The sequence below is a fragment of the Leptopilina heterotoma genome, unplaced genomic scaffold, assembly GCF_015476425.1.
Source record: "Leptopilina heterotoma isolate Lh14 unplaced genomic scaffold, ASM1547642v1 Lhet_34, whole genome shotgun sequence".
Lineage (NCBI taxonomy): Eukaryota > Metazoa > Arthropoda > Insecta > Hymenoptera > Figitidae > Leptopilina > Leptopilina heterotoma.
Genome location: NW_025111027.1, coordinates 499,449 through 522,074, shown reverse-complemented (window position 1 = coordinate 522,074; position 22,626 = coordinate 499,449). Strand labels below are relative to the sequence as shown.

The 22,626-nt window shown below is 28.6% G+C and overlaps 3 protein-coding genes across 6 annotated transcripts in view; 1 reads left to right on the top strand and 2 right to left on the bottom strand.

The window, feature by feature from the left end:
• The window catches only part of LOC122505074 (helicase SKI2W), a 243,877-nt gene that overhangs the window by 99,906 nt on the left and 121,345 nt on the right, over nucleotides 1-22,626 (top strand). Inside the window, exon 3 of the mRNA XM_043616495.1 lies at nucleotides 1,259-1,919. Within this exon, the coding sequence (XP_043472430.1) occupies nucleotides 1,259-1,919 (661 nt within the window). The remainder of the gene's footprint in view (nucleotides 1-1,258; nucleotides 1,920-22,626) is intronic.
• LOC122505076 (histone chaperone RTT106-like) lies at nucleotides 14,721-17,128 on the bottom strand. 2 transcript variants are annotated; one of them, XM_043616499.1, is made up of 6 exons: nucleotides 16,878-17,128; nucleotides 16,449-16,719; nucleotides 16,157-16,245; nucleotides 15,730-16,039; nucleotides 15,346-15,468; nucleotides 14,721-15,243 (listed from the first exon to the last, which is right to left on the bottom strand). In XM_043616499.1, exons 2-6 carry the CDS (start codon nucleotides 16,576-16,578, stop codon nucleotides 14,870-14,872), a joined length of 1,026 nt encoding a protein of 341 aa, XP_043472434.1. In that variant the 5' UTR covers nucleotides 16,579-16,719; nucleotides 16,878-17,128; the 3' UTR covers nucleotides 14,721-14,869. The 2 variants fall into 2 exon arrangements, with proteins under 2 accessions (XP_043472434.1, XP_043472435.1); XM_043616500.1 differs by having other exon boundaries at nucleotides 15,814-16,039.
• Nucleotides 17,802-22,526, bottom strand: LOC122505075. 3 transcript variants are annotated; one of them, XM_043616497.1, is made up of 5 exons: nucleotides 22,045-22,526; nucleotides 19,098-19,497; nucleotides 18,581-18,772; nucleotides 18,225-18,443; nucleotides 17,802-17,979 (listed from the first exon to the last, which is right to left on the bottom strand). In XM_043616497.1, exons 2-5 carry the CDS (start codon nucleotides 19,494-19,496, stop codon nucleotides 17,815-17,817), a joined length of 975 nt encoding a protein of 324 aa, XP_043472432.1. In that variant the 5' UTR covers nucleotide 19,497; nucleotides 22,045-22,526; the 3' UTR covers nucleotides 17,802-17,814. The 3 variants fall into 3 exon arrangements, with proteins under 3 accessions (XP_043472432.1, XP_043472431.1, XP_043472433.1); XM_043616496.1 differs by lacking the exon at nucleotides 22,045-22,526 and adding an exon at nucleotides 19,955-20,060; XM_043616498.1 differs by lacking the exon at nucleotides 22,045-22,526 and having other exon boundaries at nucleotides 19,098-19,560.

Below are 22,626 nucleotides of genomic sequence, written 5' to 3'. Positions count from 1 at the left end.
AAACTATGAAAAATTGTTAAAAAGTATACATAAATTCAAAAACTACACAAAATTCTGCACCAAGTAGTTCATAAATAAAAACAAATAGTTCTTATTTTACTATTAATTATTTTCTTTCATTTTGTCGAAATCAGCACTTCCGACCCCGCTCTCTCCTATTACATTCCTAGATATGAACTGAATTTTCTAAAAAATTGTTTAAATTCGGTTGGTAACCTAAAAACTTCTAACTTTTGCAAAATAAAAACCCTCCAAGTGTTTATATATATATGTCTGCTCGGAACCTGAAAGATACGTATAGTTTCCAAAACGATCCACTAACATAAGTGATTTCTAAAGCAGACGGTAACTTCCAAAATGGTTTTTAAACATAAGTGCATTGTACTTGGGAAGAATGGTTAATTTATAGGTAATGTAAATTTTTTTATATTTCTTAGCTAATAGTCAAAAAAGTATTTAAATAATATTAAAGAGTATTTAAAATACTTATTATTTAAATAATTCTGGTTTGCTAAAATTAAATTACTTTGTCAAAAAAAATTGTTAAATATGATCGATTTTTGACATTTCATACAGACACTTAAAAAACATATTTTACAGTTTATTATAAATTATTTCATACTTTTACCAAGTACAAAACACAAATTCAGCCTTTAAAAATAAATATCAACCGCTTTTTTTATGTTTCTTAAAGAGTCTCCTCATTTTTTAAATATTTTTTAATGTCTGTCAATGTAATCTTTTTTCATATGCTCATAATTTAAAACATCTTCTTTATATAAAATATGTAATTATTTTTTTAAACGTCATCATGCATTTCGTCATCCCAAAACAGATAAGAATATTTTCCCAAAGTATTGAAATTTTTTATAAAAGTCAAAAATACATTAGGCGAAATCAAATGGTTGACCCTGTATTGTTATTTATTGACCCTGTATGTTTTTGTATCACTCTTCACCTTACAATTTAAAATCCAAAAATAATTTTACTATTGATTTTAGTTAATTCTAGTTTTAACTAGTGAAAAGCAGTAAAAAAATGTAAACTTAGTCAATTTTAGTTTTCCCTAAAGTGCATTTAGTGAATTCTAGTATTGACTAGTTAATATTAGTATTGACGAAAGGCCAATGTCAGAACTCGTTTCGACTAGGTAATACTAGTATTAACTAATTTCTGGGTTTGACGGTAACATATATATATATATATATATAAAGTTATTTAATTTGTTTATTTTATTAACAAATAATTTTTGAATCAGGTAATACCAGCAATTTCTTATTTTGGCCTGGTGGTTTTGATGAAGCCAAAATAATTGAAGAACCTATATTAATTGATATCGACTTTGAACGCAATCTTGAAACTTTAGCTAAAGGTTTCAAATGTGGCATGGACTTTGAAACTGACAATTATACTCCAAAAAATGTTCAGTTTGAAAGTATGTCGCAAATGTGTGTTAAGGAATGTTTAGAACAAGTGAATTGTTTAGATTTAATGGTAATCATTGACAAGGAAGCAAATTCACTGGATTTTTGGGCAAAACCTGTATTGCATAGAATTGCAGAATCCAAGTCTGAAGAAAAAATTTCAACAAACATAGATGATATATTATCTTCGATAGACACGATTACTAAACCTGTTGCAAACCCCAAACTTCCTGTATTGAAAATTACTGAAGAGGGAAAAAGTTTCTTACAGGCAGAATGGGCTGAACAATTGGATGTGACAATCACTATTACAGATTTTGAAAAAAGAGTTATGAACCCAGCCATTAATTTCAAATATGAACTAGATAACTTTCAAAAGCAAGCAATTATAAAATTGGAAGAGGACTGTAATGTTTTTGTAGCTGCTCATACGTCTGCTGGTAAAACAACAGTAGCAGAATATGCAATAGCATTGAGTCAAATGCATATGACTAGGTAAATTTTTATATACTCTCATATACATTTTCTCATATCTGCTATTTCTAAGTGTGAACGATACGTTAAAAAATAACCAATTTAAATACAGCTTTTTCTTTTTTTAAAAAATTATTGACATTGACAGAATTTGTTAGAAAAACAACTAGAAATTGAAAAGGAACATTTAGAGAATGGAATTATGCAAGGACTTTTATAAATAAAGCTAGAAATAATTTTAATAACTATAGCGATGTATACCTCACTCGCTAACGCTCGTTCGGTTGAAATTGAACTTATTTGTTATTTGTTTTTACTTTTTTATTTATATTTTAACGTCAGTTATTTTGTAAAGTTTTTTTTATTGAATTGATCGTTTGACCAAAGTAATTAATAATATTTTATTATTTTCTCTATACTTGAATTTTATCAAAATTATATATTCTACGTGATATTTTTCTATGACATTTTAAAATCGGTTAAACATATTTTTTTCTCGTTCTTTATATAGAAAAATATTAAATGTGTATTTTTTTATTTTTTATAACTGCCAAAATTTTCGAGTTATGAATTTTCGAAATTTATGATTCTTAAAAGTAGACCTATTTTCAGATAGCTTATAACTTTGAAATTATTGAATTTACACTCTAAATCTGAATCAGTGAAAATTTCATCTGATTTCAATTTAGTGGCCCAGTTCTCTTTAATTCATCAGTGGGATTTCACTGAAAATCATTAAAAACCACTGATTGTCAGTGAAATTCCACTGATTTATCAAAGAAAACTGGGCCACTGATTTGAAATCAGTAAAATTTTCACTGATTCAGATTGAGAGTGTAGAAAAACGTTGTCAAAGAACATGATTTATCAAAGAAAACTGGGCCACTGATTTGAAATCAGTGAAATTTTCACTGATTCAGATTGAGAGTGTAGAAAAACGTTGTCAAAGAAAGAAAATTTTGGTTTTTCTTTACCTTTTAAGCAATTTAAAAAAAATTGTTAAAATTTTGGTTAATATTTAATTAAAAAAAATTTTATAGAAAGATGAATTTTTTAAAAATTTGGACATGATTAATTAAAATTTTTTTTTATTTATTTATACCTGAAAATGTAGAGAAAATTTTTCTAAAAGTCCCGAGATGGGCCGATTGAGTTTAAGGAGTTTAAAAAAAATCACTTGTTAATTTTTTTAAGGCTTATAAATGCTTTCTTTTAGAAATATAAGCAAAAACGTCGCTGCTCCAGCGTATGGGGCAAAGGCATTATTTTGCATTGATTTTAAATTTCATTAAATAATGTTTTTATAATTATAATATATTAAATAGCAACTATAAAAATTTTGGCTGATTAGTTTTAGAATCATGGAAAACAAAGACCGCATAAATTAATTGCTTAATTTAAAAAATATACATCTATAAAAGGTAAATTAGCACCTTTTTGCTCTACTCACCCTTACTAATAAAAATTCATTTTTACTAATTTTTTAGTAATTTTATAATTTCTACATACAACATAGTTATTTATTCATAAATAACTTTAAAATACAATTTATTGATAAAGTGAGTGACTAAAATTAAAATGTCATTTTTGATCCTACTAACTTTGATTTTTTGATGTTGGATTTTGAACTTAACAATACTCTATTTTGGTTGACTAGAATATATTATGTATGATAGACAAAAATAATAGTGGTCGAGCAGGTGGAAGCAAATTTTAATTTTCACCAGGTGAAAAACGATAGGCAGAAATGATAAGAAATTTTCTGTTTTCGTTTATTCTTTTCTCAAATAAATTCTTACAAATTTAAAAAGTTAAAATATTTCAAATTACAATAATGAATGTTTCAACATGACTTAAAAAATATTTTTAATGAGTTCTGCCATAAATTATATACTTTTGAAGACCAAAAAAACATATGAACATTGAGGTAAACCACTGACATTTATGAACGATTTCACTGATAATTTTTTTGGAATGATGAGAATAAAATCAGCTTATAAATTACAATCCAGTATCAAATCTTCATTAACTGCATATAAGAAGTAAATTAAACACAAATTTATTAAAAATATAATAATAAGATGCAAGAAACAGAATTTTGAGGGGACACCACTGACAAGGGACACCACTGAAATTTTGCTTCATTTCTCAATTTCGAAAAAGAAAGACTTTATTTTTAAGTTAAAATCGTTGCGGTGTTCAAAGTACGTGTTATAACTGAAAATGAGATTCAATAATATTTGAAAAATATAAATAATATGAACAATTTTTTTATGGGACGCCACTGAAATGGTGTGCTTAACAAAGCGTTACTTGCTTTCTGCTACCAACCGTACAAGTTATAGATGTGATAGAATGTTGTAATGTTTTTTCTTTAAAAAGCACTACATATCACCAACACTATTATCGCTTAGAAAGACAATTATCTGCACTAGGTTATTTAAATATCAGGTATGATATTCAAAATTTGCGATAATTACTTAAAAATAAGAAACTTACGGACACAAGTACTATATAAAAATATAGACTCTCAGTTGTACAAAATAATTTTTCTGGTACTAAAAAAGTAAGAATCAACAATTTTTATTATTAGGTAAAGTTCTGATTTCTTAAGTGCGGACAAGGAACACCACTGACATTTGACTTCTAATTCTTCTGCCAAATTTTTTAAAAGAATTTCTAGCGACTAAGAATTATTAATTTAAGTAGAAGAAGTGATTAAGAAAATTAATTAACTTACAAAAATTTTATATATAAAATAGTATTCCAGATTTTTTGTCAGGACATGAAAATGACATTTTAATTTTAATCACCCAAGTATTAAAAATATAGAAAACATCGATTTAAGAAACGTCTTAATGCAGTTAAAGTTTAATAAAATTCAACTTAAAATATCAGGGAAATAAATCTCATTATTAAGAATTTCAATTTTTCAAGGTTTTATTATAAAATTCAAGGTGTTTTTAAGGATAAAAAAATCAAATACTTTTCAAGTACACTATTTACATAGTGTAAAATAAATGTAATTAGTTTTACACTTCAGGAATGTGTAGTACTTTATTTTATCTGTTTTATAAGATTTAAAAAAATAAACTTTTATTTGTAAAAAATTAATTTAAACATTTAAACATTTTTGATTTTTTAATGTAATTTTTAACTTTTCAGTGATTAAAAGTGTTTCAGAATTCATTAAATCTTTTTAGTAATAATTCTTTAACCCCTTGTCTGTCAACGAGATTTCCACTGTTAGGGCCAAAAGTGTGTTGAAAAAATTTTTAATGGATTTTTATGAAACTTGGTACTCTAAGGTTTTTGGGATCGATGATTACGAATCTGAGATCAGTTTTTCGAAATTCAAATTGGCGGATCCAAGATGGCGAAAATTTTTTCAAAATTCATCGAATTTGATTGAAACTGGTTACTCGTGGGTTTTAAGGGTCGCTGATTAAGAATCTAACATTAGTCATTCAAAATGGCGGATCCAATACGTCGGAAATTTTTCTTAATTGGTCAAATTCGCTTGAAAATGGTTACTTGGGGGTTTTCAGGATCGCTAATAACGAATCTGACATTAGCTTTCCAAAATTCAAAATGGCGGGTCCAATATGGCGGACAACGAAATAAAAAGTTGATCAAATTTACTTGAAACTGAATACTCGGGGATTTTCAGGGTTGCTGATTACGAAACTGAAATCAGTTTTTAAAAATTCTGACATTAGTATGATAATTTTTGGTAAAATCAAATTTCTTTAAATACCCTGACATTAGCTGGTGAATTTAATTTTTATAGTTTATTAAATTTTTTAAATTCACGACCCCAGAATGTACCACGAGGAAGCTGCCATAGGATTTTACATTATATTTTTTTATTTAAAAAAAGTTTTTATATTTCAAATCAATCCAATTAATTATTTATTTTGTCGTCCGCTATATTGTATCAGTCATTTTGAATTTTTAAAAACTGATTTTAGTTTCGTAATCAGCAACCCTGAAAATCCCCGAGTATTCAGTTTCAAGTCAATCCAATCAATTTTTTTATTTTGTTGTCCGCCATATTGGACCCGCCATTTTGAATTTTGAAAAACTAATGTCAGATTCGTAATCAGCGACCCCAAAAACCCTCGAGTATTACGTTTCAAGTCAATCCAATCAATTTTTTTATTTTGTCGTCCACCATATTGGATCCGCCATTTTGAATTTTGGAAAACGAATGTCATATTCGTAATCAGCGACCTCGAAAACCTCCGAGTAACCGGTTTCAGGAACATTTAAGAAGTTTTTAAACACCTTCTTTAAGTTGCGCATATATGTGCGTCATGAACACTTTTGGCCAGTCTTAGTTTTGCGCATATATGCGTCAGCGACAGTCAACGGGTTAAAAATAATTTTTTTCTTGAAAAGAAAAATAATTAAAATATTGAACATAGGGGATTTCGAATTCATTATCTTTCGAACGGAAATAGTTAGAGCATTGCAATTTTGATTATAGAAGGGCGTTATCATTCTAAATACATTTCTGAAGTTATGTGACATTTTGTTCACTTTTGTGGTGTCTATAATATGAAGTGTGTTTTGACCCTACTTTTGTAAATTTTTACGAAAAAGAAAATTTCAACTGTTAATATATTTTTTGAACTTATTCACGGAGAGAAAAAACAAGTCACCCCGTGACTTCAATTCATGCCTTTTTCAGGTATCAGTTTCACCGGATTTTCCGATCAATTTCTTGCGTTTAGCGGTTATGCCACGCCTTCGCCCTTATTGGCCCAGCCCGGTAAGAAGCGTAGAATAGAAAAGAATTCAATTTCTAGAAAATATGCTTGAAAACGAGAATTTTGAATTATTCTGAATACGCGAATTTACCTCGAAGTTCTATTCCACGGGAACTATCAAAATTTCAGAAAAATCAATTCTTCTCTATTGCTCTCGTCGATCGGGAGATAGAAAAAAATTCAAATTTTCTATTTTTCCTAATGCGCAAAGTTTTATGGCATTGCAAGTTTTTGAAAAAAATATGAAGTTCTATTCTTTTGAATTGACTGCTAACGATTCTAGGTAGTGAATTCAAAAGAATAGAATGTTCGACGAGTGAATCTGAAATGTTTATTATTCTCAATTGACTGCATCGAATTTCAGAAGCGCATTAAAAGGAATAGAACTTTTGACAAACAATTTGAAAAAGCCTAATTTTTCTAATTGTCTGTAAGAGCTCCTCTAGTTATTGTCTTAAAATAAATCGCAGTGACAGTTATGTTTCGCGTCGTGTGAATTTCATTGTAATTTCATTGCTAAACAGCTAAACTATTAAAATTAAATATTAAAACTACTGAAAATATGGTTAAAAGACGCAAAGTGCTTACGATAAAATATAAAATGCTCTTATTGAAAGAAATTTTCAAGTGTTAAATGTTTAAGTCAAGTTTTAAAACCTAACCTCACTTTCTAGTGGAATCTTGAGTGGCAGTGAGTTAATTCAGAGGAATAGAAATTTCTACTGATTTGCTGTACTTTCTCATTCTTTTGAATGCGCGTTTCATATTTTTGTGAAGTCAATTCAGAATAATAGACTTTTCTGAAATTTTGGTCGTTTCCGTGGAATAGAGCTCCGAGGTAAATTCGCCTATTAAGAAGAATACAACTTTTGAATTCTTCGCTTCTTACCGGGAAGCCCGTTGCAAGAATCTCACCGGGAAAAACCGTGAGCGTCCTGCATTTGTACTGTGATAATTTTCACGCGTTAAATGCATATTTTTTTATAGGGAAAAGCCTTGTATTTTCTCTCCGTTTTCTCATCACGATTTATGTAGGTCCTTATTTGGGTCCCCTGAAGAGATATCTAAAGGTATTTGCTAAATATCTTTAGTCAGATTTTTTATATTTTTTGTTAAAGCCAAAAACGCACCCTGGGGCTAAATGTTAAATGTAGTATAGAAGAAGAAGTCCTCATAGAAGAAGTATTGTAATACCAAAATTTTTTGAGTTCGATTTTTTGACATATCTTTATGTTACTTGACCTCAGGAGTTCAAAAATGACATTTTTAAAAAATGTCATTCTTTATGTGTGTGTGTAAACATCACATTTTCATAAACATCTCGAGATCATGAAGAGCTTTAGGAATGCATTCTTTTTAAATTGTAGGTCTCACGTGCGGACATAAAATGAGAATAATTTGGGATAGATTAATGAAGTTTAACTATATTTTTTTGGATTTTTAATTTTTCAAAAAAAAGTTTATTGCCAATAACTTTATAAAAATGTTGGGACACCTATAAATGTTTTTTCATAATTTTGTAGAGTTTTTTTAGACGCATCTTTTAAGCCATAATTGAACATTTTTCGTCCATATTAGCCGGAGATATAATACTTTTTTTAAAAAAACCAACTTTTAAATAAAAGTCTTGCGAAATTTGATTTCTTTGTCGATTCCAACACTGGAGACCTCCCTGAGTATTTTGCAACAAAAATTAAAATAATCCATCAGGGGATTTTTGAAAAAAGTAATTTTAGTATTTCCATCGTGAATTGTGTATACAAGCACCTTAAAAAAATGTTCCAAATCAAATTTAATTTCAATTTTCATGACTGTACTATAGTATTTTGGATCGCAGAATCTGAATTATTGATGTTAGATTTAGAAATTTTAAAATAGCGGATCCAAAATGGTGACCAAAAAGTGTAAAATTTGTTTAGATCCGCTTGAAACTCAATATTTGGGGATTTTCGGGGTCGCTGAATCTGAATCCAATGTCAGTTTTTGAAAATTAGAAATGGCGGATTCAATATTTATTTATTTATGAAAATATCGCGCAGTCCAATTGGACCATACATGGGTAACGAAAACTAAATTATAAAAATGTACCAAAAAGTAACAATCATAATTATAATTCGTGCGCAAGTACTGCTTCACACTATCAGTAAAAAAAAACAAACAAACAAAAAGAAAAAAACAATTCATATTTACTTCTAAGTAAATTATTACAACAAAGTGTGTAAATATTTCTCAAGGATTATTTTAAACTCTTTCTCAGAGGAACAAAACAAATCGAGATTTGGCTTTAACGTAGAGTACATGTTGTTAATATGTTTACATGAAAAATAAATAGGAGCAGTTTCACTACTTTGTGGAGGAGTCAAATAAAAAGGTTCAGATTTACGTAAATTAATTCTGGGTATTCTAAATGGAAATTGGCGCCAAAGTTGTGGAGCGTTAATTTGAAATGATAGGATCTTATAAAAAAATAATGTTGCAGAATAGATTCTTCTCTGTGATAAAGTTAAAAAATTGAAACGACGACAAAGAGCATCATAGTCACACCCTCGTGGAGGGTAAATACCGTCAGTTTTAGAAGCTAGATACTTTAAAAATCTTTTTTGAACTTTTTCCAATTCATCATTAAACTTATCATAATAAGGATTAGAAAGAAATAGAGCGTAGTTCATTTTCGAAAGCACTAGAGAGTCATACAGGGTAATTAGTGTAGAAATATTATTAAAAGCCTTGCATGATCCTATAAGACACCCCAATGCCCCCGAGGCCGAACTTACAACATCAGATATGTGGTCTATAAAAGAGAATCTACTATCGAAGACCACCCCAATGTCACGTACTGATACAACTCTTTCTATCTCGATATCATTAATTTTATACATAGAAGGGATTTGATTGGAGGATCTAGATATAGTCATAAAATGACATTTTTCAATATTTAGTGAAACTTTATTCATTTCTGACCACGATTCAATTTTTTTAATATCAGACTGCAATACTTTTACATCATCGAGAGAGTTAATCACTCTGTAGATTTTTAAGTCATTAGCGAAAATTAAGGCTTCAGATGAGATGTCATTAGTAATATCGTTTATATATAACGTAAATAAAGGAGATCCCATTGCTGAACCTTGGGGAACTCCTAATGTAGGAATGAATGGATCTGATAAAAAATTTCCGACAGACACTTGGTGTGATCTTTCTGATAGGTAGTTCATTAATAATTGTAATAAGTTATTCGGTAAATTTAAAAGTTTCATTTTGTGAAAAAGTATGTCATGTTTAATTGTGTCTAATGCTTTTGAAAAATCTAAATAAATAACATCGACTTGTAGGCCTCTTTGTAATGCATTATTAATGAATTGTGAAAAGTGTGTTAAATTAGTAATTGTAGATCTTGCTTTAATACATATACATCCGTGCTGTTCATCGATAATAATTAGATAGAGATATGCCTGAATCGTATGTAATATAGATCGCTCGAAAACTTTTGCGAAATTTTGGATATTGGCAATAGGACGATAATTTTTAATGAATGACTTATCTCCACTTTTATAAATCGGTAATATTTTCGCTGACTTCCATTCTTGTGGAAAAACGCCGGTTGTTATGCGATATTAAATATAAACATGAGTGGTTCACATGGGGCGCATGATTATTCCTCAAATTTCAACTTCCTAATGTCCAAAACATCGAAATTCTTATCATCGAAACATCATTTCGCATAATTTTCAGTTTTCGAAATTTCATTCAACATAATTTTTAATTTATCGATTTATTCTTTATCCTATTATTTAAATAGTCGAATTGTTTTTTAATATAATTTTTAATATGTCGAAAATTTTTTTGACATACATTTTGTTTTTCCGAATGACTATTTATCATAATTATTAATCCTCCGAATTGCCATTTGACATAATTTTCAAACCTTTGAAATATTATATTACATAACTTTCATTTATCGAAATTTTATTTGTCATAATGTTCATTTACTCGAATTATCAAGTGACATAAAGCGCATTTACTCGAATTCTCATGTGACATAACCTTCAAATCTTCAAAATGTCATATTTAAGAAATTTCATTTATCGAAATTTTATTTGTCATAATGTTCATTACTCGAATTATCAAGTGACATAAAACGCATTTACTCGAATTCTTATGAGATATAACCTTTAAATCTACGAAATGACATATTTCAGAAAATTTAATTTATAGAAATTTTATTTGTCATAATTTTCATTTATTCGAATAACCATTTAACATAAAATTTATTTGTCCGAAATTCCATTTGACATAATTTTCAAATATCCGAATTACCTTTTAACCTATATAATGCAAGTCACAGAAAGTTCATTTGTCCTAAAAATAACAATGAAATTTTCAAATATTTTTCTCATTTCTATTTTCTATTTTTAAGACAAATGAACTTTCTGTGACGCTAAATACTCGCGAGGGGTAGTTTCTAGAATTAACCCCCTAGATATCGATAGGGACGAAAACGGGATTGTGCACGCTAGACAGTTTAATATCTTAAACCGGAAACTAGATATCAAAACTACATTCGATATTCTTATCCTGCCCGAAACTAGTGTGAGTATTATGATGGCTCAGGTTGCATCTCCACCAAGTGGCCCCTTGGTGTGGAGAATTCACCTGGTGCGTCATCTTCGTCAAGAGAGTTGCCCCTCAACTCGACGAGGATGGTCTAACCATAATTGTATAATATAAAGTGTAATTGTGTGAGTGTAAGTGTGTGTATTCTAGTGCTAGAACCAACACGGATGCCCCCATAGAAGGTTCAGGCTGGAGTCCCATAGCACCGTTTTGCGTTGCGTTTTGTAACTAGGCCATGAGTGCAAATATAGCAAACATATATCTTCATCTCTCTCACACTCATTGCCTAGTTACAAAACGCAACGCAAAACGCTGCCATGGGACTTCAGCCTCACTGCACTAGAGAGTAATGTGAGTTGAGTGTGTATTAGTGTAGCGCATTTCACCTGCCCTGTGCAAAAGGTAAAAGGGTTAAGGGTGAGAGAGTGTAAGCATGAGCTGCTGTCGGTCTACCTCGGAGCAAGCCCCAAGCTCGGCCGGCGGCGAACTGATGAAATTCTCACTGCAACCAAGTATTATAGATCGCTGGCTTTGATAGGTATCGCGTAAGGAGAGAGAGCGACTCACGTGCTTGCGCGGCAAAGTATGCGCGTTCGGTACTCTCCTCTCTGACAGCAAGCTGAGAGCTCTGTAGTATATATAGATATACTAAATGCATACTTATACGAATTGATTTTACTTTACGTTAGAAATTAAAAACTCTTTCGTTACAGGTTTCTGAATGCATTTACAATATCTAGTGGTTCATCCACAACAAAGTTATCATATGACATACAGTCTGGTATACTCGACCTTAGCTTGTTATTGTTAACAAAACTCCAAAATTGTTTAGGATTAGCTTTGAGATTAATTCAATTGCATTCGAATAGTTGTAAAGATTATGTTTAATTTTTTTATGAATAGACGCTGAGAGAATCTTTATTTGTAAATTATCATAATTTGAATTTATCGATCTTTTTTTAAAGTTTATTTTTAAACTTGATGTAATTGATTATTGACTGATCTAACCAAGGTGGATAACGCCGTTTTCGATAACACAGGCCTACAAAATTTAGAATTTTGTCAGACCCACAAACGGGATAAGTCATTTCCGATGTAACTTGTCACCCTGAATCCAAAACTGGCAGCGAAATTGCTCTATCATGTCAGGATTCTGAGATATTCTAACCTAAAAGAGTAAAAAAGGCCATTTTTGGCAACATTCGACTCTCAATAAAATCTACAAAAATTTTTTTTATCATTCGAACAAATTTTAAAGGAAAGTACAATTATTCACCTTTCAAAATATTCTACATCCGAACCGATCCGACTTTTTTTCATTAAGGTACAACAATTTAAAGTTTAGGTTACACGACCTAAAAACTGAAAAAACGAAGAAAAGAATAATTGGAAAGGACTTTAACTTAAGCATCTGATTCTTAATATTTTGGGATCGTTGATTAGAAAACCGATGTCGGATTTTCAAAATTCAAAATGGCGGATCCAATATGGCGGCTGTCAAAATAAAAAATTGATCGGATTCGCTTGAAACTTTTTACTCGGGGGTTTTTGAGGTCCCTAATTACGAATCTGATGTCAGATTTTCGAAATTCAAAATGGCGGATGTAATATGGCGACATATTTTTAAAAAATTTAACGGATTTGCTTGAAACTCTTCACTCGGGTGTTTTTAAGGTCGCTTATTACAAATCTGATGTCACATTTTCGAAATTTAAAATTACTGTGGATCTAATATTGTGTTATATGTTAGTAAAATCGAAGAACGTAAAATTCGAACATTTAGGGCATAATTTATACACTCTTTTAGTAAAGAAAATTTAAAGTTTTATTTTTCTTTATGAACCTTTACACATTTTTCTTCAAAAGATTTTCGTATAGTTGGTTTCGTTTTTAGAATATAATACAGAATCACTTCTTTGCTTATATCTAGACCTGTAAATACATCTTTTCTCAATTTAGATATCTATGGGTGTGGAAATCTTTTTTTCAAGTACGCCAAAGACTTCGAATTTCACTAACATATAATACCATATTAGATCCACAATTATTTTCAATTTCGAAAATGTGACATCAGATTCGTAATAAGCGACCTTAAAAACACCCGAGCGAAGAGTTTCAAGCAAATCCGTTAAATTTTTTAAAAATATGTCGCCATATTACATCCGCCATTTTGAATTTCGAAAATCTGACATCAGATTCGTAATTAGCGACCTTAAAAACCCCCAAGTAAAAAGTTTCAAGCGAATCCGATCAATTTTTTATTTTGACAGTCGCCATATTGGATCCGCCATTTTGAATTTTGAAAATCCGACATCGGTTTTCTAATCAACGATCCCAAAATATTAAGAATCAGATGCTTAAGTTAAAGTCCTTTCCAATTATTCTTTTCTTCGTTTTTTCAGTTTTTAGGTCGTGTAACCTAAACTTTAAATTGTTGTACCTTAGTGAAAAAAAGTCGGATCAGATCGGGTGTAAAATATTTTGAAAGGTGAATAATTATACTTTCCTTTAAAATTTGTTCGAATGATAAAAAAAAATTTTTGTAGATTTTATTGAGAGTCGAATGTTGCCAAAAATGGCCTTTTTTTACTCTTTTAGGTTAGAATATCTCAGAATCCTGACGTGATAGAGCAATTTCGCTGCCAGTTTTGGATTCAGGGTGACAAATTACATCGGAAATGACTTATCCCGTTTCTGGGTCTAAAATTTGTAGGCCTGTGTAATTATTGTTAGAAGTGATAGGTACGAATTGTTCAAACGCACTGTAAATAGTTTGTAAGAATTTCCCAGTAAGAAGCGAAGAATTGAAAAGAATTGAAAATTTTTAATTCTTCTAAATTCCGTTTATGTACAATTCTTTTGTATCTTTGGAGACTAGCGGGGAAAACAGCAAACTCAATTCCTTTCAATGCTCTTTTGATATTTGTGCTGTGAGTATATAGGAATTGAAAAGAATTGAAAAATAACATAAAAGTTCATAGGGATTGAAAATTTTATTAAAATTTATATTTTTAGATTTATAAGAATCAAATTTTTAATATTCCAGATAAATTAAAAAGAATTAAAAAATAGTAAAAAAATTCAAAAGTATTGAATAAATTTAGAAAAATTACTATTGTACGATTATTTAAAAAAAGCCAAAAAATATAATTAAACATAAACTATAATATATTGAAAGTTTAATTAATTTTATTATTTAAACTTTTTAAATAATTGTTTTAATTAATTAAATTTAAATAATTAAAAGTTTAATAATCAACTTAGTAAAATTAATATATTTTGAAAGAAGAAAAAAATGAAATAAATATCAAATATTTTATAAACAATTTTTGTTTTATTTGGAAACAATAGTGCATTGTAACATTTTTTAACTATTTTATGAAACTAGATACTCAGTCTTTGAAAATTAAAATACTACTTGTTACGATATATTACGTACTATAAGAAAAATCATAGGTTTACAAATTATTTAAGTTAAATAAAGCTTTGGAATTTTGACTGCTTTTAAAAAGGCTTTAAATATTATGCAAGTTTTAAATACTGTCAGTATTGGTATTGTTTTCTTTTAAAAAGCCTTTTTTAAAATTAAATATTGCGGTCTTCCTTTTCCTCTTCTTCATCCTTCTCATTCGTATTATAATCAGTCTCTCTTTGTTCTTCTGATTCTTCATTTTCATCTTCATCACACTCATCTTTATCATCATTGTCACTCTCTTTTTCTGTTTCTTCCTCCTCCTCATTAATATTATCATCAGATTCTTTTTCTTTCTCGCCCTGATCATCAACATCAGCTTCATCACTGTCATCGACATCTTCTAGTCCCTCTTCTTTGTCTTCATCGTAATCATCTTTTTCGTCTCCTTCTTCCTCCGATGTATCATCATCATTTTTCTTTCTCTTTTGCTGTTCTTCCTCCTGCAAGTTCTCTCCTAATAATGGTCTGGCGTTAGTTTTGGCTTCTATAAAAAAATAAGGCAGAATTAATTTGATTAAAATTATGCATAATTTGAAGCAAGTTTAATATTTTTAAAACTATTATTACATACAACAGAATTACTTACTTTTGTACAGCTCTTTTATTAATGCGATTTTTTTACTAATAATGTAATTAACTTTGCAAGATTCATGATCGGCTTCATCCACATCCACTTTTAATTCATTAATAAGGAAGTGTTTATATATATCTATAAAATAAAGTTTTGCAAAAAATGTTAAATAATTCAAAAATTCATTTCTTAAAATTTATATGGAGCGAAATCCCCCAAGCAATTAAACATACAAAAAGTTTGTGCGTTTGACTATATGTAATACCCATATGTAATAAAAATAATCTTTCCTGTGGGTACTGGGACATAGAAGATCTTTAGGACCTCTATGCCCTCTTAGAAAGACGCCCAAAAGACATCCTATGTCCAAAGAATATAAGTCTATAGGATATAAGTTACCTTTAGGACGTTTTTTGAAAGGATATAGACATCCTTCGCATGTCCTAAAGACATCCCATATCCCAGTGTTTACTGGGTTGCTACCTTTTATGGCCAAAACTTTGTTCGGATTCAGTTTTTCTGTAGGTTTTTTAACATTTCCATTACGATTGCTTCCCTTTCTAGATACAGTGCTCTTCCTTAAAAAATCGTATCCAAATACTCCTACACATACATTTCGAGGAAAGGTTTTTCGGTTCTTGTAAGTGACTCCGTTCATTGATAAAAGATACGTATCATAAGATATCCATTCCCCTCTACCCATGTGAATCTACAATGATAGTTTAAAGTACAATTAGCATGAAGATATTAACATTACATTTTTTTATTTTCTTTTCTTCCTTTCTTAAAACTTTTTTAAACGTGAGTATAAACTATAGAAACTTACGAAACGTTTGTCATCAGAAATGTATCCTGGCAGCAACTGAGTTTCTTCAGGTTGAAGATTTTTATGATTTATAATCTGAGCAAACATATCTGAAAATAACAGTGTCTGTATTATAAAAGTTTTGGTAATAGGCCTCTATAGAGAATTTTAAAAATTAAAAACAAATAAAGTTTATTGAATATTAAAAATATTCCAAAAGCAAAATATGATAGACCTGAATTAAATTAATATAAGTCAGAAACACATTAATATAAATTAAATTAATTATAATTTTAATAGTAAATATTCTTACCCTGTACCGTAGCATATTTATTCAATGACAGCTCTTGCCATTTTGCATTCAATTTTGCTATTCTTTTTGAATGATTTTCAACTTCCATCAATTTCTCCTCTGTCTGTTGTAACTTTACTTCCAATCTCATTAGAATCTCATTGAGTTCTTCATTTTTAAGCCGTTGACTTCTGGAAATTTGTTTTGATTTCTTTAAGGCATCAGACAATTTAGCAATTTTATCCTTCTCTTTCAAAACATTTTAAGCCTTTCGTTTTTCTATCCTGTCATTCTACACAATAAGTATATTATTATTAATATAAATAATATTATTGATAATATTATAATAATATTAATATTCTGAATATTACTGTTGTAATAAATTTTACGTAAAATATTACGTAAAATTTATTACAACAGTACCTACAAATTAAAATTGTATTTTCTTACCATATGTTTCTTAAAATTCGACTCTTTGTCATTTGAACGATTCATATTTTGAGCGTCCTGGCTGTTTTGATCGTCTCTGAAAACAATTTCTGATTCACTTGAAGGTACAGGAATTAGGGAAGAACTACTACACTGAAAAAAATACATGAGACATTTTCAACTACATCCCCTTAGTAGAGTAAAAAGTAATAAAACGAACTACTTTTTTAGTTAGTCTGGCTACTTTTGATACTTATTTTAACTGTTTTATGTAGTTAAAAATTATTAATTAAATTAATGTAATTTTACAGTTAACTTTGTAACTGCAGGTATGTTATAGAAATGACTACAGAAAGTAGTAGATTCTACTACTTAAAGTAGTTTGATATACTAATTTTGTAGTAGTTTTTACTTCTTCTAGGAGTTGAATTATTTTCCATGTAATTTATGTTATAGATTTTTATAGAAGATTATCAACTGTGAAAAGTTGTAAATGCAACTACTTTAAGTAGTAAAATTAACTACAGTTATCAGTTGAACTGTGTCTGGAATGCCTTTAAGTATTAAGCAACTCATCGTAGCGGGCGAGCGTGGTTAGGTGGTTAGGTTATCGGTTTACGAATGTTAGGGTCGAGCGTTCAACTCCCGACGTTTAGAGATTTTTCTCCGTTAGGTATATAGACATTAAATAAATAAGGTATAGGTAAACAAAAGTGGGTAAGGGGAAATATAAAAAAATACAACTCGATAATATTTATAATAAATTATAAATAATTTTATTTTACCATTTTCAGTAGTTATTTTTTTACTGAGTTATCTTAGTAACTTTAACTACATATCAGCAGTTAATTCTACTGCAAAACTGTCATTGGTTCCTATTTAACTAAGAAAAGTAGTTAATGCAACTGTATTATCACTTCATTCAACTACATATCTGATAATTAATGTAAGTTCAAAATTATCTTTGGGGACTTATTGAACTAAGGAAAGTAGTTAAAAAGTAGTCAAATCTACTAAGAATTTTTTTCAGTGTAGCTTCATTAACTTGAGAAAGTTTTACAACAGCAATTTTATCCTTCTCCTTCAATGCATTTTGAGCCCCTCGTTCCGTTTTTTCGACATTCTACACAATAATAAATTATAAGAATTTTGCCTAACAGTGGAAAATGAAAAATGTTATATTTATGAAGTCTCAAATTATTTCATATCTAATTCTCTAAAACAAATTTTGACCATTTAAAAAAATTAATTTTTTAAAAAAGTTAAAATTTTTATAAATGTATTCAATTAATTGTTTTGATCATTTCTGTTACTGCAGTAATAAATTGTACGTTATATTACCTACAAATTAAAATTGTATTTTCTTACCATATATTTCTTAGAATTCGACTCTTTAGCATCTGGACGATCCATATTTTGAGCGTCCTGGCTGTTTTGATCGTCTCTGAAAACAATTTCTGATTCACTTGAAGGTACAGGAATTAGGGAAGAACTACCAGCTCCATTAACTTGAGAAAGTTTTCCAACAGCAATTTTATCCTTCTCCTTTAAAGCATTTTGAGCCTCTCGTTCTTCTTTCTCGACATTCTACACAATAATAAATTATAAGAATTTTACCTAACAATACAAAATAAACTATACGAAATTCACTTAATTGTTTTGACATTTCTGTAGTAATAAATTTTACATGATATTACGTATAAATTAAAATCGTATTTTCTTACCATACATTTCTCAAAATTTGATTCTTTGGCAATTGAACTATCCAGGTTCTGATCATCTTGATAGTCTTGATCGTGTCTGAAAACGATTTCTGATTCATTTGAAGATACAGGAATTAGGGAAGAACTACAAGTTCCATTAACTGGAGAAAGTTTTCCAATAGATGTAGACTTTTGTTTAGTGATTTGAGGACTCTGTTAAAAGGGAAATACAAACATATTAAAGAACAATAAACTGTACCTCAAAGTTCTAAGGAATACAAACAAATCTTAATGCAATTAATCGTTTTTTAAATTTTTTTTTGCATAATTAAGAAGAATTTTGGAAATTGTATAAAAATCTATTTCTTTTTTATTTTATGTCAAGTTTATGGTAAACTGTTCTTTTTACAATGATATTTGAATAACTGTAAGGCTCGTAGAAAATTGATTGACCCCCTTTAATAGTGCTATGTAGTTTAAAGGCGACCCTTAAAATAATAAATAAATGGATAGAATAATATAAATAGTATTTTCTCACCATCAAATTCTTAAGAGTTGTTCTCTGTCCCTTTTCTGTAATATCTATTCCTTTACTAGTGACTTTCACATTTGTTTTCTTAACTAGCATGGCAGAGCTTGAATTCTGATTTTTTTTAGACAACTTTCCACTTATAATGTTTTTAAAGTTTTCTTTCTTTTTAATAACTTTAACCAAAGGTGCAGAATTTGTAGGAGTGTTAGAAATCAGCTTATTATTATTTATAATTTTTAAAGGATTTCTTTCCTTATTAATAAATTTTGATGTTTCTACGGTCTCAGAATCTTTGGTGACATTATCGGATAAATTCACTTTTTCTGTTTGAATAGTCTTTGGCAATTTTGTTGATGCAGGAGGTGGGAGGCACTCATTTTCTTGTTTCCTTTTTAAAGATTCCATTCTGGCAGATAAAGCAGATGATTAAAAAAATTTTGTATTTTTTCTATTTTCAGTAATGCATCCTCCTTTCAAAGTAATATTTAACAATAACACGTTGTTCAAGTTGTTTAAAACAATAATTTGTTGTCAATAAAACAATAATTATTTTTATGTCGTATTTATGAGTTGCCATACTATATTATTGACAAGATGCTTAAATAATAATTATTGCAATAGTATATATCTTTATAAAATATTAGTTTATTTTTAATCATAATTGCATTAATTATTATTGTTACAAAAACATACATTTTTATGTGATATAATTTTTACATTGATAGAAAATGTAACTTTTTATTGTTTTTCTCATTTTTTGTTATTTTGTACAAAGATTTTAGAGTGTACTTAATTTTTTATTTTCATCTTTCCATACGATAATTTTTATGATAAACTAATGAAAAGCTTTTTAAGGTAAGTACCTAAGAGGCAAAAATTTTTGATTATATTTTAAAATTTTCGAAACGAAAATATACATAGGGGATCAACGCTCAATAAAAGCCACTTTTAATTATTTCTTCATTACATCTAAAACAATTAATAAAAATTGATTTAAATTTTACACAATTAACAGAAACTTTTAATTATAAGGTAAAAATAATAAACATAACCTAAAATTATTTGCTTGACTCTGTTTGATTAAAATAAATTTTCGTTTATTAATATTCACTAAATATAAGCCGTTTGGATATAAACGAAATTCATTTAACTCAATCATATTAGCTTATTCGCTTTGCAAAAAATTTACTTTATAATTTATATGAAATACACAGTCAAGTTTGGATTTTTGAAATTAGAGAAATTCATTCTTTTAGTTTTTATGAAATAGAAGTGTTACTTCTCACTTCAAGACTAATTTTTTATGAATTAAAAACCTCTTCCCCATTATGAAAATTATTCTTCCCTACTAAAAATAAAATGAGGAATCGTCATGAATGGTCAGAATTTCTGAACATTCCTGAACAGTCTCACCACTTCTGACGTTTTCGAACGTTTCTCACCATTCCTAACAAAATACTTTCCAAGCTCCTCCCACTTTACTCCCACCATTTTCGAAGCTGTGACCATTTCTGAAATTCTGGACTATTTCTGAAATGTGTGAACACATAACCTATAAAAATTTTGGTACATCTTTCTAATTTTGGTAAAGTCTCATGAAAATTTATATATACATATAAAATCTTTCAAATTTATTTTTTACATTTCAGAATACATTATTCTATTATAAAAATTGTTCTTTTAACTTGACAAAAGTTCTCATTTTTCAAATTGGTATAATTATTGAATTAATTATACAGCAAAAGTAGGTAAATAAATCAAAACATTCGGACCATTCTTTTAGCATTATTTAATATATTTATTTAATGTATATTTATAATATATTTATTTAATATATGTATATTTACTTGTAATTATCTAATATGGTTAATTAATAATAAATTTTGTTTCATAATATTAGTAATTTACTATACCAGTACTTATTATGAGAAGTATTTGCATTATAATTGAAATACAGTTAAATTTAAATTATTACAATTCATTAATAGAACAATTTATTACTATAATGATTATTAATAATTTAAATTTAAAATTTATAAAAATTTCAATATTGCATTAATAATTCATTATTATTATAAATTATAATGTTAAATTAAATTAATATTAAATACTAAATTCATTTTAAATGCAGATATAATAATAATTATTATTAATCTGTATTCGTATTATAGTTTATGAAACATTCCAAATTGTAAATTTAAGACTTAATTTATTATTCATTCAATTAATAATGTTAATTTTTATTAATTCACATAACCTATTATGACTAAATTGAAATATAATTAATTAATAAAAATTATTTAACAGTTTATTCTGATTTATTGATAATATTGGTAATTGAAGTTTACTATTTTACAGTTGCTCTTTATATAGACAGTTGAATCCAGAAATATGTAAGTCGGTTCGGTAGTCGCGGTCGTTAGGGCAGTTAGTTTAGGCATTAGATTAGGTCATGCGTCGGGGTTCGATCCCCGTAGGGTCCAAATTTTAATTTAATTCCGGGAATTAGTTTCAAGTTGTTCCGTATGTAAACAAACTGATATTAATTAATAAAATATATTTTTTAAAATTAATTTGTTGCAACTTTTTGCATATTGTTTAAATAAATAAAACAGAAGTGGCTTAAAAATATGGTCAAAAATGAGATACAAATGGTCTCAAATAGTCACCAAATATGGGCGGGGTCAACAAAGAGGAGGGGATAGTAGCAAACTTGTGACCACTTTAAACTTCCTCCTGATCAGTTGTGATAGATTTCTGACGAGATCCATCCAGAATCGTAAGAAAACTGGATTAAAGTGGTCAGGCGGCCTGACCATTTGTCTGACCATTCCTGATTTTATTTTTAGTAGGGTTTGTATTTCTGATTTCTTAAAACATATAAAATCTACTCTCAATTACAAAAAAATTATTGATTTATGCTTTACTATTTTTAAATTATTTATATACTTACCAGCTACAAATAGAATTGTGGCATGTTTGATGACGCCAGGTTTAATGTCGACCTTATAAGTTTGGAAAGACGTACATGGTATCTCGTTATATTTGTGTATTTGAGATACATGAACTTTTTGAGTCTCAGCCTTTTTTCCTCCTTCACTTTTCAAAAACTTAATATATGCAAATTCAGCCATCTCTGCATATTAAAACACTACAATTACACTATAATAATATTTTTTTAACTTTATTATTGCATGCTTTGTAAACTCACTGCACCGTGATTAAGCGAGAAAAATGTTTTCGTTTTTACAATATCAAAACTGCAACGCGAAACGTGTCGTATGTATTAGAAGAAGACGAATATATTCGCGTCAATCTCTATCTCAAGATTTGTACATACATATTTGCGAAGCTTGTCGGGGGTTTCCGGTTTTTTCTTAACGTCTAGAACATTCCAGAACCGGAAGTCTGTTCATCGCGCAATTAGCTTCTTTGTGACCGCCTTATTTGAATTAATAAAGTTATTATGATGTCAAACAATTTTTAAAGATTAAATATAATAAATATATTTATATATATATAAATTAAAAGTAAT

Bases quoted from the DNA above. Each gene is read 5' to 3' on its own strand.
- LOC122505076 (XM_043616499.1), bottom strand. From the start codon at position 16,578: ATGAGATTGGAAGTAAAGTTACAACAGACAGAGGAGAAATTGATGGAA. The intron at 16,246-16,448 runs GTAAGAATATTT...TGTTATTTTCAG, and splicing joins TAAATATGCTACGGTACAGG to ATATGTTTGCTCAGATTATA. The intron at 15,244-15,345 runs GTAAGTAATTCT...ATTTTTTTATAG, and splicing joins AATAAAAGAGCTGTACAAAA to AAGCCAAAACTAACGCCAGA.
- LOC122505075 (XM_043616496.1), bottom strand. From the start codon at position 20,010: ATGTATATTTTCGTTTCGAAAATTTTAAAATATAATCAAAAATTTTTG. The intron at 18,773-19,097 runs GTGAGAAAATAC...CCCTTTTAACAG, and splicing joins CAACTCTTAAGAATTTGATG to AGTCCTCAAATCACTAAACA. The intron at 17,980-18,224 runs GTAAGAAAATAC...ATTATTGTGTAG, and splicing joins CGAATTCTAAGAAATATATG to AATGTCGAAAAAACGGAACG.